At 42.3% G+C, this 21,029-nt stretch overlaps 1 protein-coding gene and 1 long non-coding RNA gene across 8 annotated transcripts in view; one reads left to right on the top strand and one right to left on the bottom strand.

Annotated features, from left to right (window-relative positions):
• FSHR (follicle stimulating hormone receptor) overlaps positions 1–21,029 on the bottom strand; it is a 165,024-nt gene that overhangs the window by 10,815 nt on the left and 133,180 nt on the right. For all 5 annotated transcript variants that reach the window (XM_089327680.1, XM_051842926.3, XM_089327681.1 and 2 more), the window contains 4 exons: positions 15,305–15,376; positions 14,129–14,206; positions 10,530–10,598; positions 10,343–10,417 (listed from right to left, as the gene is read on the bottom strand). In XM_089327680.1, coding sequence (XP_089183806.1) covers positions 10,343–10,417; positions 10,530–10,598; positions 14,129–14,206; positions 15,305–15,376 — 294 coding nt within the window. The remainder of the gene's footprint in view (positions 1–10,342; positions 10,418–10,529; positions 10,599–14,128; positions 14,207–15,304; positions 15,377–21,029) is intronic.
• LOC127490327 (uncharacterized) overlaps positions 1–21,029 on the top strand; it is a 191,299-nt gene that overhangs the window by 105,404 nt on the left and 64,866 nt on the right. For all 3 annotated transcript variants that reach the window (XR_016230372.1, XR_016230374.1, XR_016230373.1), the window contains 2 exons: positions 10,225–10,284; positions 15,535–15,645. This is a non-coding gene — a long non-coding RNA (uncharacterized LOC127490327). The remainder of the gene's footprint in view (positions 1–10,224; positions 10,285–15,534; positions 15,646–21,029) is intronic.

The following is a 21,029-nucleotide window of genomic DNA, read 5'->3' as shown; positions in this document are numbered from 1 at the left end:
ACTTTAAACTTGCTGTATACACTGGTGACTCTGAAATTTTTATTTATGATTGCTTCTTTTTCTTGAACTCCAGACTCTTACATTCAATTGCTTTTTTATAATCTTCACTTAGCTGTCTATTAGGTCAAGTTTTGGATATTAGAAATTGAACTCCTGTTCTTCACTAAAAACTGTTCCACCTGCAGTTTTTCTGGTTGCCCATGAGAAAACTTTGAAATCATCCCTGACTCCTTCCTTTTTCTCATACCCCATATCCAACCTCTTAACAAAACTTCTTGGTTTTATTTTATGTACCACATGTATCTGGAAGCTACTTCTCACAACATTCAGAGCTGTCTGCACAAGGTGAAAGTTCTAGTGTACCAAGGCACACTTTCTGGTTCCCTCCTTTGTATTACAATTCTTCAGATCTGGGGTCCTTGCAGGTGGCTGTCCCTTGTCCCCAGAATGAGTCTTCACTGTGCGTTTCGAGGTGTTCCAGCTGTGCTGGGTCTCTGCTTACACTTCCTGATGTTGCAGAGCTTCCTAATGTTCTTCCCTGAAGGGGAGCTCCTTCTGCTCTCTCTGCAGTCAGTCCCTCCTCAGACGAGTTCTGCTGTTTACACTTGCCCTGTGACCAAGTTCTCACTTCATCTGACATTTGGGATCCTCTTTTGTGCTCAAAGATAGAAAGGCGCAAAGGCTGAGACCTAACTTCCCATTTCGCCTACAACAGTTTAAGGATCCATCTAAGAAGTAACACAAAAGCATTTAAAAATCCATCAGCTTATCTGTCGTGAACTTTTTTTTATATTGTTCAAAGCAAGCAAAATGAACTTTTTTCTTAATCATTTCTTCCTCCTTGAGTTTAGAACATTTAAAAAATCATGTCAACTTAATATTTCTAAAGAGAAATGAATTCTTATATCCCATAGATTATTATTCTATTATCTCATATATTCTGGTGTAGGTGAAATAAAACTACAAATTCTTTGGCTGCCTTGCCAACAAAGGTCTATTTGTGCTCCCCTGGAATCCAGGCTGAACTGTGTTGGTGTTGGATAACGAAGTTTGATGGGAGTGCTACTATTCAAATTCTGGACCCCATCTTTATGAACACTGACAGTATCTGCATTGGTCTTGTAGAGTCCTGAGCACCCGTGAAAGAACTCTGAAATCTCCAAGCTGCCCTACTGATAAGGGTCTATACCACATGGGGAACTACTAGAGGATGAGAAGCTGTGTAGACCGAGGGAGAGAACACACACACACACACACACACCAACACAAACACACCAACACAAACACATTTCAACCAGGCCATGGGAGTGAATGGGACAGCATGGCAGTGGATCCTCCATACCAGCTACCTGAGCTGACACATTAATCAGAGATGAACCACCCAGATTTCTGACATACAGAATTACAAGCAAAATGGAATGATTGTTTCTAAGCCACTAAATTTTAATGCAGCAATAAAAAACCAAAACAGACTCCACTGAGGTCTCTGTGACTTCACCATCTCCATCATTTTTAGCACATGCAGAGTTATTTTTTCTTTGAAAGCCAATAAGAGTGCAATAACATTATATTCTGTATACTTTCTGCATCTCTTACAGCTTTCTATTTTTGCTTTATGTACTGGCTATTTGTGTTTGCATTTTATCTCTCCTTGTGGGTAGAATGCTGTAGCGTTCACTGTAGTGCCTTTCATGTAGCAAGCACCAGAAAATGCTTGCTTTGTTATATAAGCTATACTGGGGAGTGGCATTGGAGCAGGGGTAGAAAAGGGACAGGTAAATCACCCAGCTGAATGTGGTGCCCCTTGACTTCCAGCAATTACAAATAATCTTACACCTCGTGTCTTCTCTTCTATGGTTTTGTGTTGTTTAACTTTTCATGTTTGCCTCCTAAACTAGATTTTGGTTGCTTTCAGAATAGAGATTATTATTTTATTTATTTATTTTTATTTTTATTTTTTTGACAGGCAGAGTGGACAGTGAGAGAGAGAGACAGAGAGAAAGGTCTTCCTTTGCCGTTGGTTCACCCTCCAATGGCCGCCGCGGCCAGCACGCTGTGCCTGGCGCAACGCGCTGATCCAATGGCAGCAGCCAGGTGCTTCTCCTGGTCTCCCATGGGGTGCAGGGCCCAAGCACTTGGGCCATCCTCCATTGCACTCCCTGGCCACAGCAGAGAGCTGGCCTGGAAGAGGGGCAACCGGGACAGAATCCAGCACCCCGACTGGGACTAGAACCCGGTGTGCCGGCGCCGCAAGGCGGAGGATTAGCCTAGTGAGCCGCGGCGCCGGCCAGAACAGAGATTATTAAGACACTTCTATGTTCTGCATTGTATCTGGCACAGGGACGTACTCATGAAATCTTGTCATAGATAATTGTGTGATTAGCAGGTATGGCTCAGCGTTATGATAAAAATGAGAGGCTGGAGTCATTCTTCCATGAGGGCTTATTCTAAAGGGAGTGGAGTACAAGGCAGACTAAGAGAAAATTTGGATTTAAAGTGAGTTCAGCAAAATGGTGCTTTTGCAAGAGGCATCAACAGCTGTGTGATCATATCAAAGTTACTGAGGAAGGGAGCAAAGTTTACAGAGAGATGATCAGGCATTTAGAAAAGAACAGAATCCTGTGTTGGGCAGATTGACTTGAGTGCAATCCAAGGTATAGATGTTAGATTGACTGGGGAGCCTCCTTGGGACACTGCCTTGCCTTTGTGTCTGCTTAGTGTTCTGGAGTTAGCATGTTATTTTAGATTCCTCCTTATCAGAGCATGACATATGTATGCTGCTGCCTATTTGCATGAGGTGGTTTTACTGCTGTGAGATAGGGCATTTGTCAGTGTCCTGGGATCCAGATCTCTTGGTGGGGCATGTTGAAGAAGGGAGCAACTGGTAGGAGAGAGATTCAGATTCACTGAAAGTTTAGTAAAGCAAACACTTCAGTAAAAATGGTTCTTGGATGATAGGGAAATACACGGAAATCTTTATAGAGCTGTTTACTTAAAATTTTACTGGGTATTTTCTAGAGTGACCAAATAGGGAACCTGTCAAGACTTCTAAATTCTGGATTGATGGAAAATTGCTTCACTGTCCACAAATTAAGGAAAATCCTTAGAAATCCGTATCAGCAGAAATATAGATAACTAGATCTTGTTTGGTGTGGCTTGAGACTTAGTGGCACTGAGATTACTGTACTAATGTGCCAATTTTGCTCACTGTTCTATGAACACCACACACACACACACACACACACACACACAGGTGTGCATGCACAAATAGTTTATTTCCTGGCTACTATCTTTCCATTTGGCCTTGCCTTGAAGTTTGATATTTGATTTAACTCCTTTAAGTAAATATTCTCCATTCTTAGAATGCAGATATCCTTGGAGGCAATAACAACAAAAGTCATGATCGGTTATTCATATCTTCCTAGGAACAGATTATTATGACTGTTATGGTTAATAACAGATGTCAATTTGGCTGGGTTAAGGGATACTCAGCTAGTAAAGCATTATTTCTGGTTATCTGTGAGGGTGTTTCCAGAAGAGACTAGCATTTGAATCAGTGGACTAAATAATTAAGATCTGTCCTCACCCATTGTAGGCTGGCACCATCCAATTGGCTGAGGGCCTGGGTAGAGCAACAAGGCATAGGAGAGTTGAATTTGCTCTCATTCCTGGAGCAGGGACATCCTTCTTCTCCTTCCAAGTACTACAGCCTTTGGACTCAGGGGCTCGCACCGGTGGCAACCTGGTTTCTCAGTCTTGTATCTCAGACTGAAAGTTACAGCAGAGGTTTCCCTAGTTTTGAGGCCTTTGGACTTCGCTGAGCCAAGCTACCAGCTTTCTTGGTTCTCCTGGTCGCAGGTGAACTATCATGAGATCTCCCAGTCTCCATATTCACAGTAGCCAATTTCCCTAATACATGCATATGTATCTATATGTGTGTGTGTATATATGCATACATATGCACACACGCATATATATGTGTGTGTGTGTATATATATATTTTTTTTCCACATAGCTGTATCCTATCAGTTCTGTTTTTCTGTGAAGGTTGACAAAGACAATGACTATTGGTTAGAGCCACGCTGGGAGAAGGGCCCAGAACACAAAGCATGGCACAATGAGGGTTGTTCTGAAGAGTATTATTCTGGGCAGCCATATTTTGGGGAACAAAGGAGCCATGTGTTGGGTTTAGATCTTGGAACTTTGCAAGCCAGGTAGTAGAGTTTAGAATGTACGTGGAAGGAGAATGACTTAGTGAAATCTATCTTTTCTGGTAAGATTAGTTTTGAGAATATTGAGACTAGCATATAGGAGATACACAGTAAATTCCTGTGAAACGGATCCTAAGGAGAACAGAGTGAAGGTAGGACAGGGATGAATGGCTGCTGCATAAATTCAGGGCTAGGGTGATAGAGCCTTTCTCTCTCCCACCCGGCCACTTTACCTGCTAACAGTCACTGTGCCAGGCAGTGACAAGGATTTATTATTAGCCATCTGCTCTGCCACTATAGCCTTCTGTGAAAATTTCCACAGTTCTTACTGTACTGAGAAGTAGTAACGTTTATTCCTCTCCCAGATACTTTGGGGCACATACTGTTTTGCTTTTACCTTTCTCTGTTTTACACAATTAAATATATACCATGTAAGACTGGCTGTCCTCAGTGGATGTGTCAGAATATTTCCTTTATTCCTACCATTGATCCTGGAACTGATGGGCTGGACAAGGTGGGGGAAGGAGTTGTGGGCTGGTGTTTATAATCCTTCTCTTATGCTGGTCTGGTCTAATGACTGTGGTCTTTCTTTTTTAAAATACCACTTTGGTTAACATTTCAACACATGTTCTGTTCTGGCAGTGAGTGGTTTGGAGAACTTAAAGCTTGAAAAATGCCAACAGAGGCACCCTGGGATGACGGCTGGCACTGAAGAGATTTAGTGATCCTAAATTGTTTCAGCATTGTTAGATTCTTGATTTTCAGACAGAGAATAGCTAGGGAGACAGCAGTCAGTAATATGACACTGAGTTAGGAGAGGCAGGAGTTAAATAGAATTCCGTGCCCCATTTAATACAGTGTGTTATAGCCACTGCCACAAATTTGATTTGAACAATTTCTATTTTTCCCAGCAAAGATGTTATTACAGGTCAATCATTTCCATAAGTGAGAGCACATTTCTGGTGTACACTACACTGACAGATGGCTAGAAGACCTCTCTTTCATGATCCCAGGCGGGATAAAAAGGCAATTTACTATCTATAGGACTGTGGGTACACTGGTAATGGCAGCGAATCATTCTTATACAAATAACTCAGTGTTTGAATCTGAACTATCAAATGAATCTGAGCTATAGCCAAATCAATTTGATAAACCATCAGAATATGATTGTACTGGCTCCAGCCTGCAAAGGCAACGCATTAAATTTTCCCCACAGGAAACTATTTCCCAAGGAAACAGAAATTGCTCAGTTGCTTAAAAAAAAGAAAAAGCTTGAGTGAATTCAGGCTATCAGGTGAAAACTTAGATGGCTGCTGATGCTCAAGGTCAAGACTCGTGAGGGCGAAATGAGGATGCTGGGCTGCTCCTCTCACTCTGTGGAGCTTGTCTGCATGCCCCTGCATTGCTCCATGGCTGCGGCTTTTGCACTGCTATGGCCTGCCCTTACACCGCTCCGTGTTCAGCAGCTCCCTATTCTTGCTTCACTCAACTAGAAATTTTGCCTTGAGGAAAGGAGCTGTTAGCAGCTGGGGTGAGCTTCGTGCAGCTTCCTCTGAATCCCTTACATGTATCTGCCGGGGACCAAGGACTGAGCCTGTCGCAGAGGAGGAGTCGCCGCAGTTAACTTGCGGAGGGAATGTTTTGCAGATTGGGCAAGGCTTCCCAGTTCTCAGTGCTGGTTCCTGGGCAGTTGATTCTCAGGGTGTTCTTGTACGTGCAGCGTCAGCTCCACTGATGGGAAGTTGGTAAAGATGCAAATCCTCACAGCCCTACCCTGACCTCGTGAATTAACAGCTGTCAGGGTGGGGACTAACAATTGGATGTTGCACAAACGCCCTCCAGGTGAGCTTGAGGCCCAATCAGACTCAGAGCCTCTGCTCCGGGGCAGTTGAGGACCACTTGCGGCTGAGGTGGCCCGGAGCCATGTTTCACTCTGGAAATTGCCTCAGCGATTTACCCAAGATATGGGACAACCTACTCCCAGTGACTGCTGCTGTTGAGGCCTGGCCCCTTGCCCTAATTCAGTACAACACAGAAGGCCCATCGTAACTCCAGAGCTTCCTTCCCATGTGTTCGGCTTCCATGGTGCTAACACATCACAGCTCAGCTTCTTTCTCGGGCTGATTCTGCATCCATCAAGCATTTTACATACAGCCTGAGAATACTCTGCAGTAAAACTCCTGAATGCAGCCAGCCACATCAGGGTCTTCTTTCAGTGAGGAGGAGGGTACTCTGGCCGGAAGCCCACCACTACCCTAGCTTGAGCAGCACCTACTGTGTCTGGCAGTCTGCACACACTCCATTTCCCACCCATGAACACACAGCCCCTCAGGTGGGAGTTAGCTGAGTTGGCACATCGGGTTGCAGAAGTGGGAACTGGGGTAGGCCATTCCTCTGCTGGCATTCCAGGTCAGCAGGCAGAGAGGTCTGAAGGACATCTATGGATTAATCTGAAAGCCCCAGAAAGGAGCATGATGTTAAAGTGATCGACTTGCCCCTAAAGGCAGAAGAAACTAGCAATTATAGGCTGGGCTTTCAGCCAGAACCTTGCACATATATCCTCATGCATTGAGATGATAAGATGTGTAATATATTATTACTCTCTACCCTTTTAAGTCATAGGAGGTGCTTCATAATTCCTGTGGATTGTGTGTAAATTTTATTCACTTAATTCTGGCCAGATGTTCCCGTGGTAAAAGGGGATAAAACAAAAGGCTTGTAACTTGAAGTGCCTGTGGAAGTGCTTCTGATGGTAACACGCCTCTTCCTGCTTGCACTGATGGCAGGACTGGCTGGGGGAATCAAGTCCTATATCCTCTGTTAAACAATCTTTTGGGATGCATTGTTCAGTGCCTTCACTTGGAACCTGCTCTCGCAACCACAGGAAAGATGTTCTTCTATGCTGTGTTTACCTGTCACGGCCTTATGTCCTTAGGCTGGGAGGCTGAAGTTATTTTCCCCTCCATTTTAGTTCACAACCTGTTTCAGAGGGCCTGATTGAATGGCTTTTAGAAGTTGAAGTAGACATATCTGTGGCAACATGAAACGGTAGAAACACATGGAGTGCAAGACAGAAGAGTTAGGTTCTGGTCCAAGCTCTGTCACATACAGATGTAGTGTGATCGTTAACAGATTGTTTCCTTCCTCTAGCCCTGGTTTCCCCAGCTGGATAATGAGCAAGTTGGGAATCCTGTCAAACTGGAACTTTCTCAGGAGTAGACAGAGGTTAAAGTGCTACAGATTCAAAATTGTACCTGTCACAGGTGACATATGGAAACATACCCAATCACTGACACATTCAGCCATGACCAGATAGAGGTGCCTATTTAGGAATACTGAAAACTCTGGGGATTTTTAACTAAGAGAAATTGACAGACAGCTAATCTGGGTGTCAAAGACATCAAAATTCTTTGTCAGAGTCCATTTGTTTCTTAGGTACTCTTGGAATAAGGACCATTAAGCATTACAAATTCTAAGTACTTTGTATTTTTGACCACTTGCTCCATATGCCTGGCACTCTCCCTTTGTAAGCCCATGTCCTACTTTGAATTTTATAGCATATATCAACCTGATACATGGAGTTGTGCAGTTAATTGCTATCTGACACCCATGTCCCCAAAAGCCCTTCCTGTAAACATAAATTTTCTGTGAGGAAGAACTTTCTTTTGTTCTCTGTCCCATATATAGGAAAGGCAGAGGGCGGTGCTTAGAGTCTATGTATTAGAATGATAATCATTTTAAGTAGCACCCTGACCTCAGAATCAGCCCTTAAGGCATTGTGGTCTGGCTGAAAAGCCCAGGGGAGCATTTCAGACATGAAAAGCCAAGACCCTGTGACAAAAAATATTCTACATGAAGGATCTCGGTGGGTGAGACCCCAGTGGAAGGAAGTGGCCACCAAAGAAGTACTTTTCTCTGAGGGGAGGAGAGAACTTCCAGTTTGCTGACGGCCTTGTTGAGGTAGTGGATCCAAAAGGCTTCCATAGCCAAGGCAGCTCATATCAAGAGCCTTGGGTGATCACTGATGTCAAACATAAGAGTGTTTTTTGTTAAACAACAAGAGTCTCTGTGCACTAACTTCCTATGCAGGACGTTTGTCATCAAAGAGTTGTATCATGAAACTTAGTATTAAAACTTGTTCTCAAGAATAATTTTCTTTTAGTGTATTAAGTGGAGGATATTCTCATGTCTCAGAAGTTATAGTTATGTCTAAGAGCTTGCAAAAGATGTATCATTCTTGGGTTCTAATTTAAAGATAATTAAGTTTCTAAAAGGAAAGAAGGGGGAGGAAGGAAGGGAAAAGAAGAAGGGAAAAAACAAAATCACCTTCAAGATGCAATAACTTTGAACAACCCTTGTCTGGACTGTTGAGGAACAGTTTTTTGTTGTTATTTTTCTTCTTTCTTTTTCTTTTTCTTTTTATTTCTCATACTAAGTATTGAACTTCTTACCTAGAATAAAGTTAATCCTCTGTATATAAAGTTAAGTGAAAATAGATCTTAGTGAAATACAGGACTGGAACAGGAGAGGGAAGAGGAAGAGGTGTGGAAGTGTGGGTGGGAGGACAGGTACAGTGGGAAGAGTTACTATGTTCCTACTGTTGTATTTATGAAATGCATGAAAATAAATAAAAATAAAATCTATGTATTATATAAGTGAATCTTTAGGCTTCATGCAATGCTAATAAATAGGTATTATTGCTTTCTGCATTTTTCAGGTGAGGAAATCGAGGTTTAGAGACTAAAGGAACTGGTTTTAGACCAAGGAAGTCTACCCTGGTACCTCTGTTTCAATGATGCCGATGCTACAGTTTTTTGCATGTGATTCCTATTTAAAGCTAGGCATTTTGGAATAATCTTCGAACATATCCAGGATGATAAATACACTTCAAAGCTTCCATTTCTTTCTGCAAAGGTGGCAGAATCTCAGGTGTGAGTCATAACACATTCTTTGTCATAAATAATTAATATTTATGGAGTTCCTGCTCTACCATTTGGGTTGAATGTGTTAGAGATACATGGGTTACCATATGAAGGAGATAAATGTTATCAGATGAAAGCAAAAGTGATGCTGATAGAGTGTAGATAGGTAGATAACTATACACGGTAACCTCTGCTCACTATTAGATAAGAGGTACAAACTTTTGACTCCCTAATGCTTCTATTGATCTTAGCCAATCTACATAAATATCATCCAGTAACACTTTAGATGAACTATTCTTACATTTATTTCTTTTCCCACCTTTCTTTCTGGATCACATTACTTCCTTCTGGGATCCTTTCTTCCTGAAGTACATTCTCAGTAAACTTGATAGGTCTTGCTTAGAGCTCAGGATAAGACATTTTAAAAAAAAGCCTTTTGGTAATTGTGATCCCAGAAGCCATCAGGGTTGTGGGGATCACGTGAGGAAGAGTAAGCTATGGCTGAGGTTGTTGGAGGGACTTGAAGAGGGGTTGGGGTTTAGAGTAACCCTTGATGGCATGGGCATCGTGGATTAGAAGAAAAAAGGAGAAAACTTACTTTTTGGAAGGAACGAGAGGGGTGAGGAAGTGACAGCAGGAGGAGAGGAATGATGAAGGGCCCTGAGGCACTGAATGCATCCCAGTGGATCTGGAAAGAGGATCCATAGTTGAGTCTCACTGGGCTGAAGGAAACTCCTGGGTGCTGAGTGATGGGAAGAAGAATTTTGTTGTCTCTTCCATGGAGGAGATACATAGCAGAATGGTTATGAGTCTATACCATGAGTCAGACTAGTCTGGCCTTAAATCCCTGCTGTAAAATTTATGTGGCTTTGAATGAGTTAGTTAACCTCTGCAGGGGTTTTTCCCTCTCTAAAATGTCATAATAGCTCCTACCACGGAGGGTTATTATAGAGATTAAGTGAGAAAATGCATCTTTACTTTTTAGAACACTGACTCTCAATAAGGTCTCATTAAATGTGATTATTATTGCTGCTATTTTATTGAAAGTTATACTGTGGATAAGCTCAATTTCTTCCTTTAAATATTTGCAGGTTTCATGCATAAAAACTGACCTTGATTGCCAACCCTATCTCGGAAGCGTCTCTGAGCTGGTAAGAGTTGCCTTCTAACTCACACAACTGAGATCATGGAAAGGGGGAAGTGACTCACAGAATGGCAGGTCCAGAGGCTCCCTGGAAAACATCATTCGGCAATTCTTCCAAATTATTATTATCACTTAGGTTCCTGGGGATGGAGTTGAGGAAAGAATAAGAGAAACATAAAGCCATGTAAACAGCGCTGTTGTAAGAGCCATTTCCCTCTCAATGGCCTGGCCAAAATAGTCAGGGATACTTACAGTTCATCTAGTTGGGTTCCATTGAATGCACAGTTGTGTATTTCTTGAATCCCATTCTTATTCAGCCATCTGAAATAAAAGGCCCATTCAGATACCAATAATGTCAGATGCAAACAGTACAACAGCCTTATAATTGGGAGCTCTGGGGCAAGGCCAGATAGCACAGGTAAGAGGCGTAAACAAAATTCTACCCTTAAAATCTGGGGACAGACATGGAAGGGAGACTGATTCATCATGGTATAATCTTTTCTAACTTCCAAAGTTTGCATTATGTGCATGTCTTACCTAATCAAAATAATAAATGAAATTTAATTTTGTAAAGGCACACTGAGGCGCTGTAGCCTGGATTCTGTAACCATAGGATCTTCACATATATACTATATACTATGGGCTGTGGGTATGGGGGGAGGGGCCCAGATGGAGAGTTTTCCTGTCCTGAAGGGCAGCGATCATGCAATTATTGAACAGGTGTTTCTAAGACAGAAAAAGAACATTTTGTGTCACCTTTCTCTGAGACCTAAAGCCTCTGACCCATGCTCACCCATTGCAGCAGGCCTGGCTGTCATCAAAAAGTGATCTAATTAAGTTGTCAGACAACCTGAACATCTCCTGTGACCTGTAAGAACCTGGTTATTGGAGGTTTGTGGAGGTGGCTCTGGGTTAAGGTAGAATGGAAGAGAAATCAATTACAGTGACTGTGGGCTGGGGTGGGGTGTCCTGGCGTGAGCAGTTATGGAAGGAGACTCTGGAGGAGTTGCGGCTGGGTTTAAAGCAGTCATCCTGATATTGCTAAAAAGGTCAGTGAGCAGGCTTGTCTGGACAGGGGAGCCCAAGGACACCCTGGGCTGCCAGTTCTGCCTTGCTTTGCTACTGTGTGGATCTGAAAACAAAAAGCAGACATCCAAGGTCGGGAAGAGGGAGCCAAAGAGCCCATGCCTACCTACTCTTGTTTTGCTATCAGGTTCTCTTCTCGGTCAGGTTCAGTGGGTTTACAAATAACACTGTTCAAAGAGCTGGCTCAGAGAAGCTCCTGTGTGTTCAGGGCTCTATTCTGTGTGCTGCTATGGGTACCTGGAAATCGCTTAAAATCACAGAAGAGCAACATACATCTTTTTCTTCCTCCTGAAAACCAGTTAGTTAAATGAATCTGGAGAGGAGAAAGGTACATCTTTGAAAACTTTAGCAACGAACAGGTGAGTTTTGATGGCAAAGAGGTAGCTATGGATCCCCATGCTGCCTGTGCCCTGCCTACCCATGCAGAAATCTTTCCTAGGGCCATCCAGGCTCCTGCCTTACTTATCAGCCTGACCTTAAGGGAGGAGAAATGCTGCCCCTAACCTGTAGGGAGTGATCCTGAGGGTTTTGAACCAAACGTGGGGCCTATCAAACTTTTTCTGCAAAGTGCTAGATAAAAAATTCTTGGTTTTGTGGGTCAAGAGACAAAATCAAAGAGATATGGATGCCTTAGATAGGTACTGTTTTTACTGATTAAATTGAATGATCAATAATGAGTCATCACACAGAAAGCAAAGTATGTCCAGAACTCCTGCCCTCAGTTTTCCATTATGTTATAGGATCCTCAAAATACCGAGAAAGAGCAGCTGGCCTTAATTCTTTCTTTTATAATTATTATTTTTTATTTAGCCTTATTTATTTGAAAGGCAGAGAAAGAGAGAGAGAAAGAAAGAGAGAGAGAGATCATCTTTTATCTTCTGGTTCACTCCCCGTTGCCTGAAACAAGGCTGGGCCAGGTCAAAGTCAGTGGTCTGGAACTCAATCCAGGCCTCCCATGTGGACAGCAGGGACCCAAGTACCTGCACCTGCTGCTTCCCAGGCTGTGCATTCACAGGAAGCTGGATCAGAAGTGGAGTATCTGGGACTTGAATCCAACAACATATATGAGTGTGGGCATCCCCCACGGTGGCTGAACTGCTGTGTCTCACAAATGACCTTTAAATGCAATACTAGCCTCTTAAGAGAGGGAGTGATTGTTATAAAAGCAGATGAGGAGGAAGATGGTGACAACCTGGACAGAACTCAACTCAAGGAAAAGATCTTAGTCTTCTTGTCCCCTTGTGTGCTCACTTAGCAGAGCTCCTCATCCTAAAGTGTGAAGGTCCTGGGAGACCTGGCCCATAAAATCTTATTGAGGAGTAGAAAGGGAGATAGAAGATCCCCTCTCTAGGGACTAGACTGTGCTGGGAGCTGTCACACATGCAACCTCATTTTATTGCATTTGAATTAGACTGTTCTGGTCATGGTGAGGTGGGGCATCATGGGGTATGGGAAGAGCTCAGGGGCTTCCATAGGATCAATTGCCCGAGTTACTAACCACGTATATGATACTCCTTCATTGTTGGGCTGTTGTTTAAAAAAATATTTATTTGTAGAACAGAGCATTAGAATTTGGAAAAGTGCTACTGGATACAAAGCATTTCATCGTCAGTGCCATTTTGCCATGCTTTTTTTCCTGCATGCACTTGGATATCCCTACCTGGAAAAAATGCTTCTGCCTAAGATAAACCAGACAGACTATGAATAGCTGGAGACAAGCTGCATTGAGCAGAAGTCTTCTGATTCCATTATCTGCAGATTAAGGGACAGTCAAGGAAAGAAAAATAGATGTTGTCCTCACAAATGGGAATTTATCTTTTAGAGACGTGTCTGAGAAATGTTGACTGTTAAAAGAAAACTATCGTCTTTAAAAGTATGTTTCTAAATTCCAGGAAATCGCTCAGTGTCCATGAACAAGAGTTAGGAAAGAACAGACAAGAGCTACATGTTTCTTTCATGGCTTTCAGCTAAAAATATGCAATGAAATGTATTTTAAAAAATAAAACAATGAGAAAGGATGGCACCTGTCATACCAAAAAAAAAAAAAAAACCCTCAAAAATTTGTAAGAGAGAAAAAGAAAATGCTCTTCTTATAGATGGAATTTCAATTCCTCCCCCAGTTGTCATTATGAGACCTTTCATGGATCTCATGAACGCTTGGGCAGCCCATCGTGCCGATCTCTTGGTCATCCTGGAGAGTGAGTGACTTGCCATCCTGGCTGCTTGCACAAAAGGTTAGAAAGTCATTCATTAATGAGCCAGAACATTTCAAAACTTTCCCAAAAGTCAGAGGGAGTAACTCAAGCTCATTCAAAAAGGTTCCAAGAAAATGAGACGTGCTCCTCCTCTTCTCTGCCTGGACCTGACCAGGAGCTATGTGGCATGGCCATGGGAAATGACCATGTCTGCCCGAGGCAGCTTCCTCTTTCTTGTGTGCTTTGGACGACTAAAGCCTTGCCAGGAAATAACTAGCTTTATTGATGCCTGAGTTATTCTGTCCTTTGGAACAGATGCTGCAACATGGGAGACCATCATTCAAAGAGCAATTTTAAATACTTGATTTGCACCATGGAATAATAAATTATTAATATGACTCCATGTTGTGATTCTGCAATGTAAAGATGAGAAAAAAACACAGAACGAGAGAATGATTTAAATGGCGAAATGCTTAAGTTATTCAAACAAAATGGAGTGTCCATTATGAGAAGATCATTCAGTGAAAAATCAGATGTTACTCTGTTGGAATCCCCTCCCCCCTTACTTACAAAATCACACTTTCAAAACTCAGCCCCACAAAGGAATTCCTTTCAACTGTCTGGATGTTGATGTTGTCTTGAATGTCTCTAGAAGAAAGTGCAGACAAATTAGCTGTTTACGTGAATCCTGCTGATGCCATATTCCCACATTTGGTTTTCTTGGCACTATGTCCCTTCTTAGCTGAGGTAATCTTTTAATACAATTATTGTCCGGAGGATGATTAATTCAATGTTTGGGAAATAAATGGCCACCAATTTATTGTATGTCAGTTCCTTTGAAATTGCAGACAAATATGTCTTCTCTCTCTGAAGGTTTCCTTAGCTAATTTCACTCTGTTGAGATTCTAGCATCACTTAATAGCCTTGCCTACAAAGTTGGTCTCTGTTCAACATGGCAGTCACTTAAGTTGACTTTTTCTTTATACCAGACTTCCATATTCACTTTACTCAGGCCTTCTTTCTTCGAACTCAATCCCCTTCTTACAGTTAAATATCTTACTCTGTTCTCCTTGGATTACAGAACAATTTTATCATCAGTTTTACTCTTCCTGAATGAAAGGAGTGAGAAAGACTCAATTTTCCCCTCACCTTTTATATTCCTCATTCCCCCATCGAAGTCCCTCTGGTTTAACATACCAGGGCAATGAGTAAATGCCTTGGAACATTAGAGAACTTCTGGGAGATTCTATTTCTTTCCCCACCTTTACTCCTTATATCCTTATATTCCTTCCCACCATTTTCCTTTCAAGTCTATCCATATTTTTATAATTGGAAAGAAAGCTGCCATTCTATTTTTCCTGTTCTCTTCTTCTTTCAAAGTACAGATCCCTTGGGAAAAGGCAAACTTATTATGTCACTAACCCTTTAAGAAGAACTTGTCAGATAATTTCTTTATGCCTAGGGTAGCAAGGGACTTCTGGAAGGAACAGGAGAGGATGCTGGAAAACAGGGGAGTTGCAAGGGGAGAGTAAATGAAAAAAAAAAAGGAATGATTTCCTGATTTTATTGCAGGTTAGCTCTGTTGCCAACGCTCTTGTCCAGGAGCTTGTTGTTTTCATCCAAACTACTATAGGCTGACCTAGATAGGGTAATACCAAGGGCCTTGCTGCTTGCCTTCCTATCTCTGATCACCCAGAGCAGCACGTTTGGTGGATAGAGTTAGTAACTTCTCATGGAAAAACTTACAGTAAAACCTTCTGCAGAGACTGAATCTTGTGAACAGTTGGCAAGTGCCTGATACCTGTGTTGGATATTAACCTAGAGAGAGACAAAATGAGAGTGATGAAAAATAAAGCTGGCTATTTAAACAATTGTTAGGTTGACTTTGGAAAGTTCATATTCTATCAGTTTTGAATGACCAGAAAAACCCATGAAAAAAGCTCAACATTATATTATATTTATGTTTTATTCTTTAGGTTCTAACTGAGGTCTCATCAGCTGTTGAGTCCTTAGATGTTGCTCCCCGTCTTCGTGGAGGAACGACACAGGACCCTGCGCTGTTCTTTTGTCTGCTCGGCCCTCCCCAGGTTTGCTGCTGGTTCTTCCCGGGCTGGCTACCGTCCCTTCCACCTCCGTGGAAGGGCGGTTCCCCCTGCCACCTTCCCCACTTCCGCGGGGGAGCGGCACACCGCCGGCCGGCTCTCTCGGGGGCTGCACAGGTGTTCCCTCAGATGTTCCCCTTAGATGTTCCTGGTGCATGTTGTCTCTCTCCTCCTTTATAGTCCTCTTCCACCAATCCCAACTCTGCTACCCACACGCCGAGTACGCTGCTCTCCTCCAATCAGGAGCAGCTCCTGCAGCTTGTCAAGTTGGTGAGAGGCAGCTGGGTAGAAGCTGTTGCCTCCTCTCCCAGCGCCATATTGTGGGAGAGCAGATGCATAGAATAAGTCTTAATTCCAGTAACTTAGTCTAGTCCGAGTTGCTCCCCACACTTAGAGAGCAAAGAACACTTGAAACATAAGGGCACCAGTGTGCTACAGTGCACATTTTTTAAAAGATCATTAATATTCAAAAGCAACTTCGAAGAAGATAGCAGAATTTTTCTAAATTGTCTATTTCCAATGTCTTCATACTTGTTGGATAGCTGCCTTTTGATTAATCCAAAGATCTCTGAAGTTAGCACATGGGATTCCATGGCCTTAGAACCCAGGGCATGCAGGAGACCTAAACTGAACCAGTCCACCTCATGCCTGGGAAGTGATTAGGAGGAGGCTGGTGAGAGCTGAAACTTCCTCTGCCATCACCTCGAGACAGTCCGTAAACTCCTGCAAGGTGAAACTTCCAGACCTAGGGTGAGCCTTCCCCAAGGCCTTACTGTCCTGAACTGCCTTCTCCAAGAAGCAGAGCCTGAGATGAAGGTTGGCTGTGGATAAATAATTGACAATGTGACTAAAGAGCATTCAGGATGAAGGGTGTGGAACTGGGAAGGAGGAAAACTAACCAGCACCAGGACAGATGATTGAGTTGGCCAATTGTCTCCTTAATCCCAAGGACTTGATTTAGGAGATTTGGGAATATATCTCAGAACTGTTTGTACGAACAGAGAGTAGTGAAGCGAAGGCTTTATTCATAGACTCTTATTTCCTACTGATTAAATTTGACCCTAGGGGGTTAATGCCCCTTTTCTGGTTTGGCCATTTTTGAGTACCCAGTATGTTCCTTATAGATGTCTTTATAGTGACGTAGAAGAAACACCAGAGGCCGGCACCGCGGCTCAATAGGCCAATCCTCCACCTAGTGGCGCCGGTACACCGGTTTCTAGTCCCGGTCGGGGCGCCGGATTCTGTCCCGGTTGCCCCTCTTCCAGGCCAGCTCTCTGCTGTGGCCAGGGAAGGCAGTGGAGGATGACCCAAGTCCTTGGGCCCTGCACCCCATGGGAGACCAGGAGAAGCACCTGGCTCCTGCCTTCGGATCAGCGTGGTGCACCAGCTGCAGCGTGCCAGCCGTGGCAGCCATTGGAGAATGAACCAAAGGCAAAGGAAGACCTTTCTCTCTGTCTCTCTGTCTCTCACTATCCACTCTGCCTGTCAAAAAAAAAAAAAAAAAAAAAAACAAAAAAAAACAAAAAAAACAAAACACCAGAGCAGGGATGAGGAGGCATTGAGGGTCAGGCTAGGTGCCATTCAGTTCCAGCTGCGTTAAACTAGATGAACTTGGGTGGAACTGTCTGCTGGGCAGAGGTGAAGGCCTCCGGGTGGTGCGTGGGGATTGTCTGGCACACTGCTCTCCACCACCTCCCTCACTCCTGTTCTTCAGACCCCTCCCAATAGCTCTGCAGTCCCGTTTCCTTCTTCTGTGTATGACCAGCCTAAGCTGGAGTTGGTCTTGGTGGCTGATAACCTAAAGAACCCTCATTAATATCCCCCTCACAGCAAAGGAGCACGTGTCTTGTGGTTTATGACTCTTAAGTAGACTGTAGTGTCTTGTTATCTGTTTCTATATTCAGAGTCTATGAATCCTAACTATGGGTGGTAGGGAATGGTTTCCAGATGTTTTGTCCCTTCTTGCTTCCTATCATCAACAAAGAACCCATCTCGGTCAACCCTTCTTTTAATTACTTTAACAGTCCTAGAGATGGTCTCTTTTGCTTTTTATTTGGGAAAGAGGTTATTAATGTACAATTTTTGAGAAAATTTATTGTTTTATTTCAATTTTGAAAATTCACATTCAGAAAAATTAACTCTTTTTGGCATAGAGGTCTATGAATGAAGACAAATGCTGGTATACTAGTGTGTAAACACTAGCATGATACAGGTACAGAACACCACCATCGCTGTACAAATTCCCCTTTGCTTTTCCTTTGTTGTTGTCCTGTCCTACCACCTATACCTAGCAACTGTTGATCAGTTTTCTGTTCCTAAAATTTTGCCTTTTCACAATGCTGTATCAGTGAAATCATTTAGTAGATAGGTTTTGAATGTGGCTTTTTTTTGCTTAGTATAATCCACTCAATGTCCTTCCACATTGTTGTGTGTATCAGTTCATTTTTTATTGCTAAGTAATATTCCATGTATGAATGTACCATAGCTTGTTTATCCAGTTGCCAATTGAAGGCCATACAGGTTGTTTTCATTTTCACAGAAAGTGTGTGTGTGTGTGTGTGTGTACACAAGTTTACTTCAAAAAGGTCATGGGAAATGGAATTAAAGCGAAATTTATTTTGGTTCAAAAAATTGAAATCCATGCATACAGGGGGTCTTTAAAAAGTGGCTCACCAAAATGTGTGCCATGAAAAAGGATGCCTGATTTTAAACATTTTCTACATTTGTGTGCAGTTTGCTTTTGTGTTTGTGAAAACATTGGTTTTTATTTCTCTTGGGTAAATACCTGGGAGTGGGATTGCTGTGCTGAATGGTAAACATGTGCGCAACGCTGAGAACCCACTGCACCATTTTCCAAAGTAGCTGTACCGTTTTCATTTCCACCAGTAATCTACGAAAATTCTAATTGCTCTGCATCCTTTGGTTATTTAAAATAGCATTTTCTTTGAATATAAAAGTCATACATATTTATTGTGAGATTTATGAAAAATATGAAGACACAGAAAAAGTGAAAAGCAGCTGGAGTCACTAGTATCCAGAGATAGCTTCAGTTAACATTTAGAGTTTGATGCTTCTATCAAAACAAGTGACGTTCTTAGTGGCTCTCCACAACCCCTGAGATTCTACTCATTCTCCACAGGAACATTGCTGTGGCTCTAAATACCCACTAGGCTAACACAGTACCATTCTACACTTGTTATTTAGTTATATCCAGCCCTCCGCTGGTTTTAGATCTCTCTTGTGATCACCCAGTTTGAGCCATCAAAGCAGGAATCATATTTAATATTCTGACAATTCTATACTATTGTGTATAGGTTTGGAATGCAGTATGTGCTTGTCAAATATGGGGTTAATTGCTTGATGTTTCTAAGACATTTATTGCTTCTGTCACCCAGAATGCATTAAAACCCCTCTGTAGCTATTTTACTCATCAGATATGACTGCTACTTGGTAGAAATGAATCTTAAATGAGTTCAGGAAGATCTGGAAACCAGGAGTCAGGAGAACCTCATGCCAAGTAGCCATTTCTCTCTCCAGAACAGAGAGGGGTTGATGGTGAATATCAAGGGAGCTGTATTAAACAGTTCTTTGCCAGCTTCTCATACTCTACATCCAACTTTTACTCTAGGTGTTTCCATGCCAACCACCTGCATACCTGCATACAAGCTTACATGCCTCAGCTAGTAGGCTGTTTTTTTTTTTTTTTTTGTCTGGGACTTCTCTGCCACCTCCATGTGGATGCACTTACAGGTACCTGCTCAACCATTCTGAGGGATGTGCAAAGCTAGAAGTGCTAGAGACTCTGACTACCAGTGGACTTCTCTCTCCCCTATCTTGGGTGAATAATTCTGAGTATATTTTACATATGCCTAAAAGGGCTCTAGCACGACTGAACTCCAATCCCCTGGTGATGTTCCACTTGGTAGATCATTCTTGAGTTGGCATTCCTTCTTTCCTTGTTTCCCTCCTCCTGGTCATCCAAACTCTTTCTTTGGGTCTGGATGCAAAAATATACTACTTCCACGTGAGTCCTTATTCAGACATTGTTTTGGAGAACCTAGCCTAAGACATATGCCAGATTGCACTGAATTTCACATTTTACATAGAGTTATCAATGGTTTCCATCTCCATTTACTACCTTTCTGTCTCAGTCCTTATTTTCTGTTTTATTGTTCTTGTTCCTTATTGATATTCCTTATTATCCAATGTTTCTAGAAAGAATTGTCTGCATGTGCTTTCTTCATTTTCTGATATCTCTTTCATTTTCATCCTATTCAAGCTTGTTTTTATTGTGCATCTCTTTATCACAACTACTGTTGTCATGCCAAAATTCCACCAACTGACCAACCACCAAATTTTATGGCACTTAAATTCTCATTTTGTTAGACCTTTCTGGGTCATTTAGTACTTTGTGCCATTCTCTCTTTTATTGGCTTCTGTTGTATTGTAGTCTTATTTCTCCTTCCCAGTTACTTCCTTTTTAGTGTTCTTTGTTGATTTGTCTTTGTTCATTTGTACTCTGGGCATTCTGCCTTTTTTCTCTTTTTTCATCTTCCAAGGTAGATCTCATTTCCCATGGCTTTAAGGAGTATCAGTGTGGTAGCTCCAGAGTCATACTTGTATCCCTATCTCTAGTCTATTGCTAAATAAAACTTACTTCAGTGGTGGTCATCTGGCCTGCCAGTTAAAAACCTCACCCTTGTGCTGTGTCAGAGAACCTGGGTTTGATTCCTGGCTCTGGCTCCTTACTCTATTTTCTTGTTAATGCAGGCTCTGAGAGGCAGCAGGTGGTGGTGCAAGTAGTTGGTTCCCAGGTAAGAGGCCTGGATTGTGTTCCAGCTCCCACCCTCAGCCTGGTATAGCTCCTGTCATTTTGGGCATTGGGATGGCATCTCTCTCCTTCTCTCTCTGCTTCTTAAATAAAAATAAACTTACTTTTCATATCTTCTTGAATGCCTCATTGACATAGCTAACTCAATCCCTCCCCCACCATCAGTTCCACCAAACTACTCTTCTGCAATTCTCCATAAAAAGTATTGTCATCTATCAGTTACTTGTCAGAAATGTAACTGTTCACCTTGATTGCTTCTTTCTCACTCTCCAATATTCAGTTCTTCTCAGTGTCCTCTTAGATGCCATTTCCAAAATATATCTTGATTCCCTGTGATTTTTGTCCAACTACCTGGCACCATTCTAAAGCCACTGTGATTCTTCCTCCAGATTTCTGTAATAGTCTCCTTCTTTTTACACATTTGTTCTTTTCTTATTTTATTAATTTTTTTTTATTTGAAAGGCAGAGCTTGAGAGAGAGAGAGAGAGAGAGAGAGAGAGAGAGAAATATCTTCTATCTACTGGTTCTTTTCCCAAAT

The sequence above is a fragment of the Oryctolagus cuniculus genome, chromosome 2 (assembly GCF_051225735.1).
Source record: "Oryctolagus cuniculus isolate XC-2025 breed Fujian yellow rabbit chromosome 2, ASM5122573v1, whole genome shotgun sequence".
Taxonomy (NCBI): domain Eukaryota; kingdom Metazoa; phylum Chordata; class Mammalia; order Lagomorpha; family Leporidae; genus Oryctolagus; species Oryctolagus cuniculus.
This window is presented reverse-complemented; position numbering and strand designations above follow the sequence as displayed.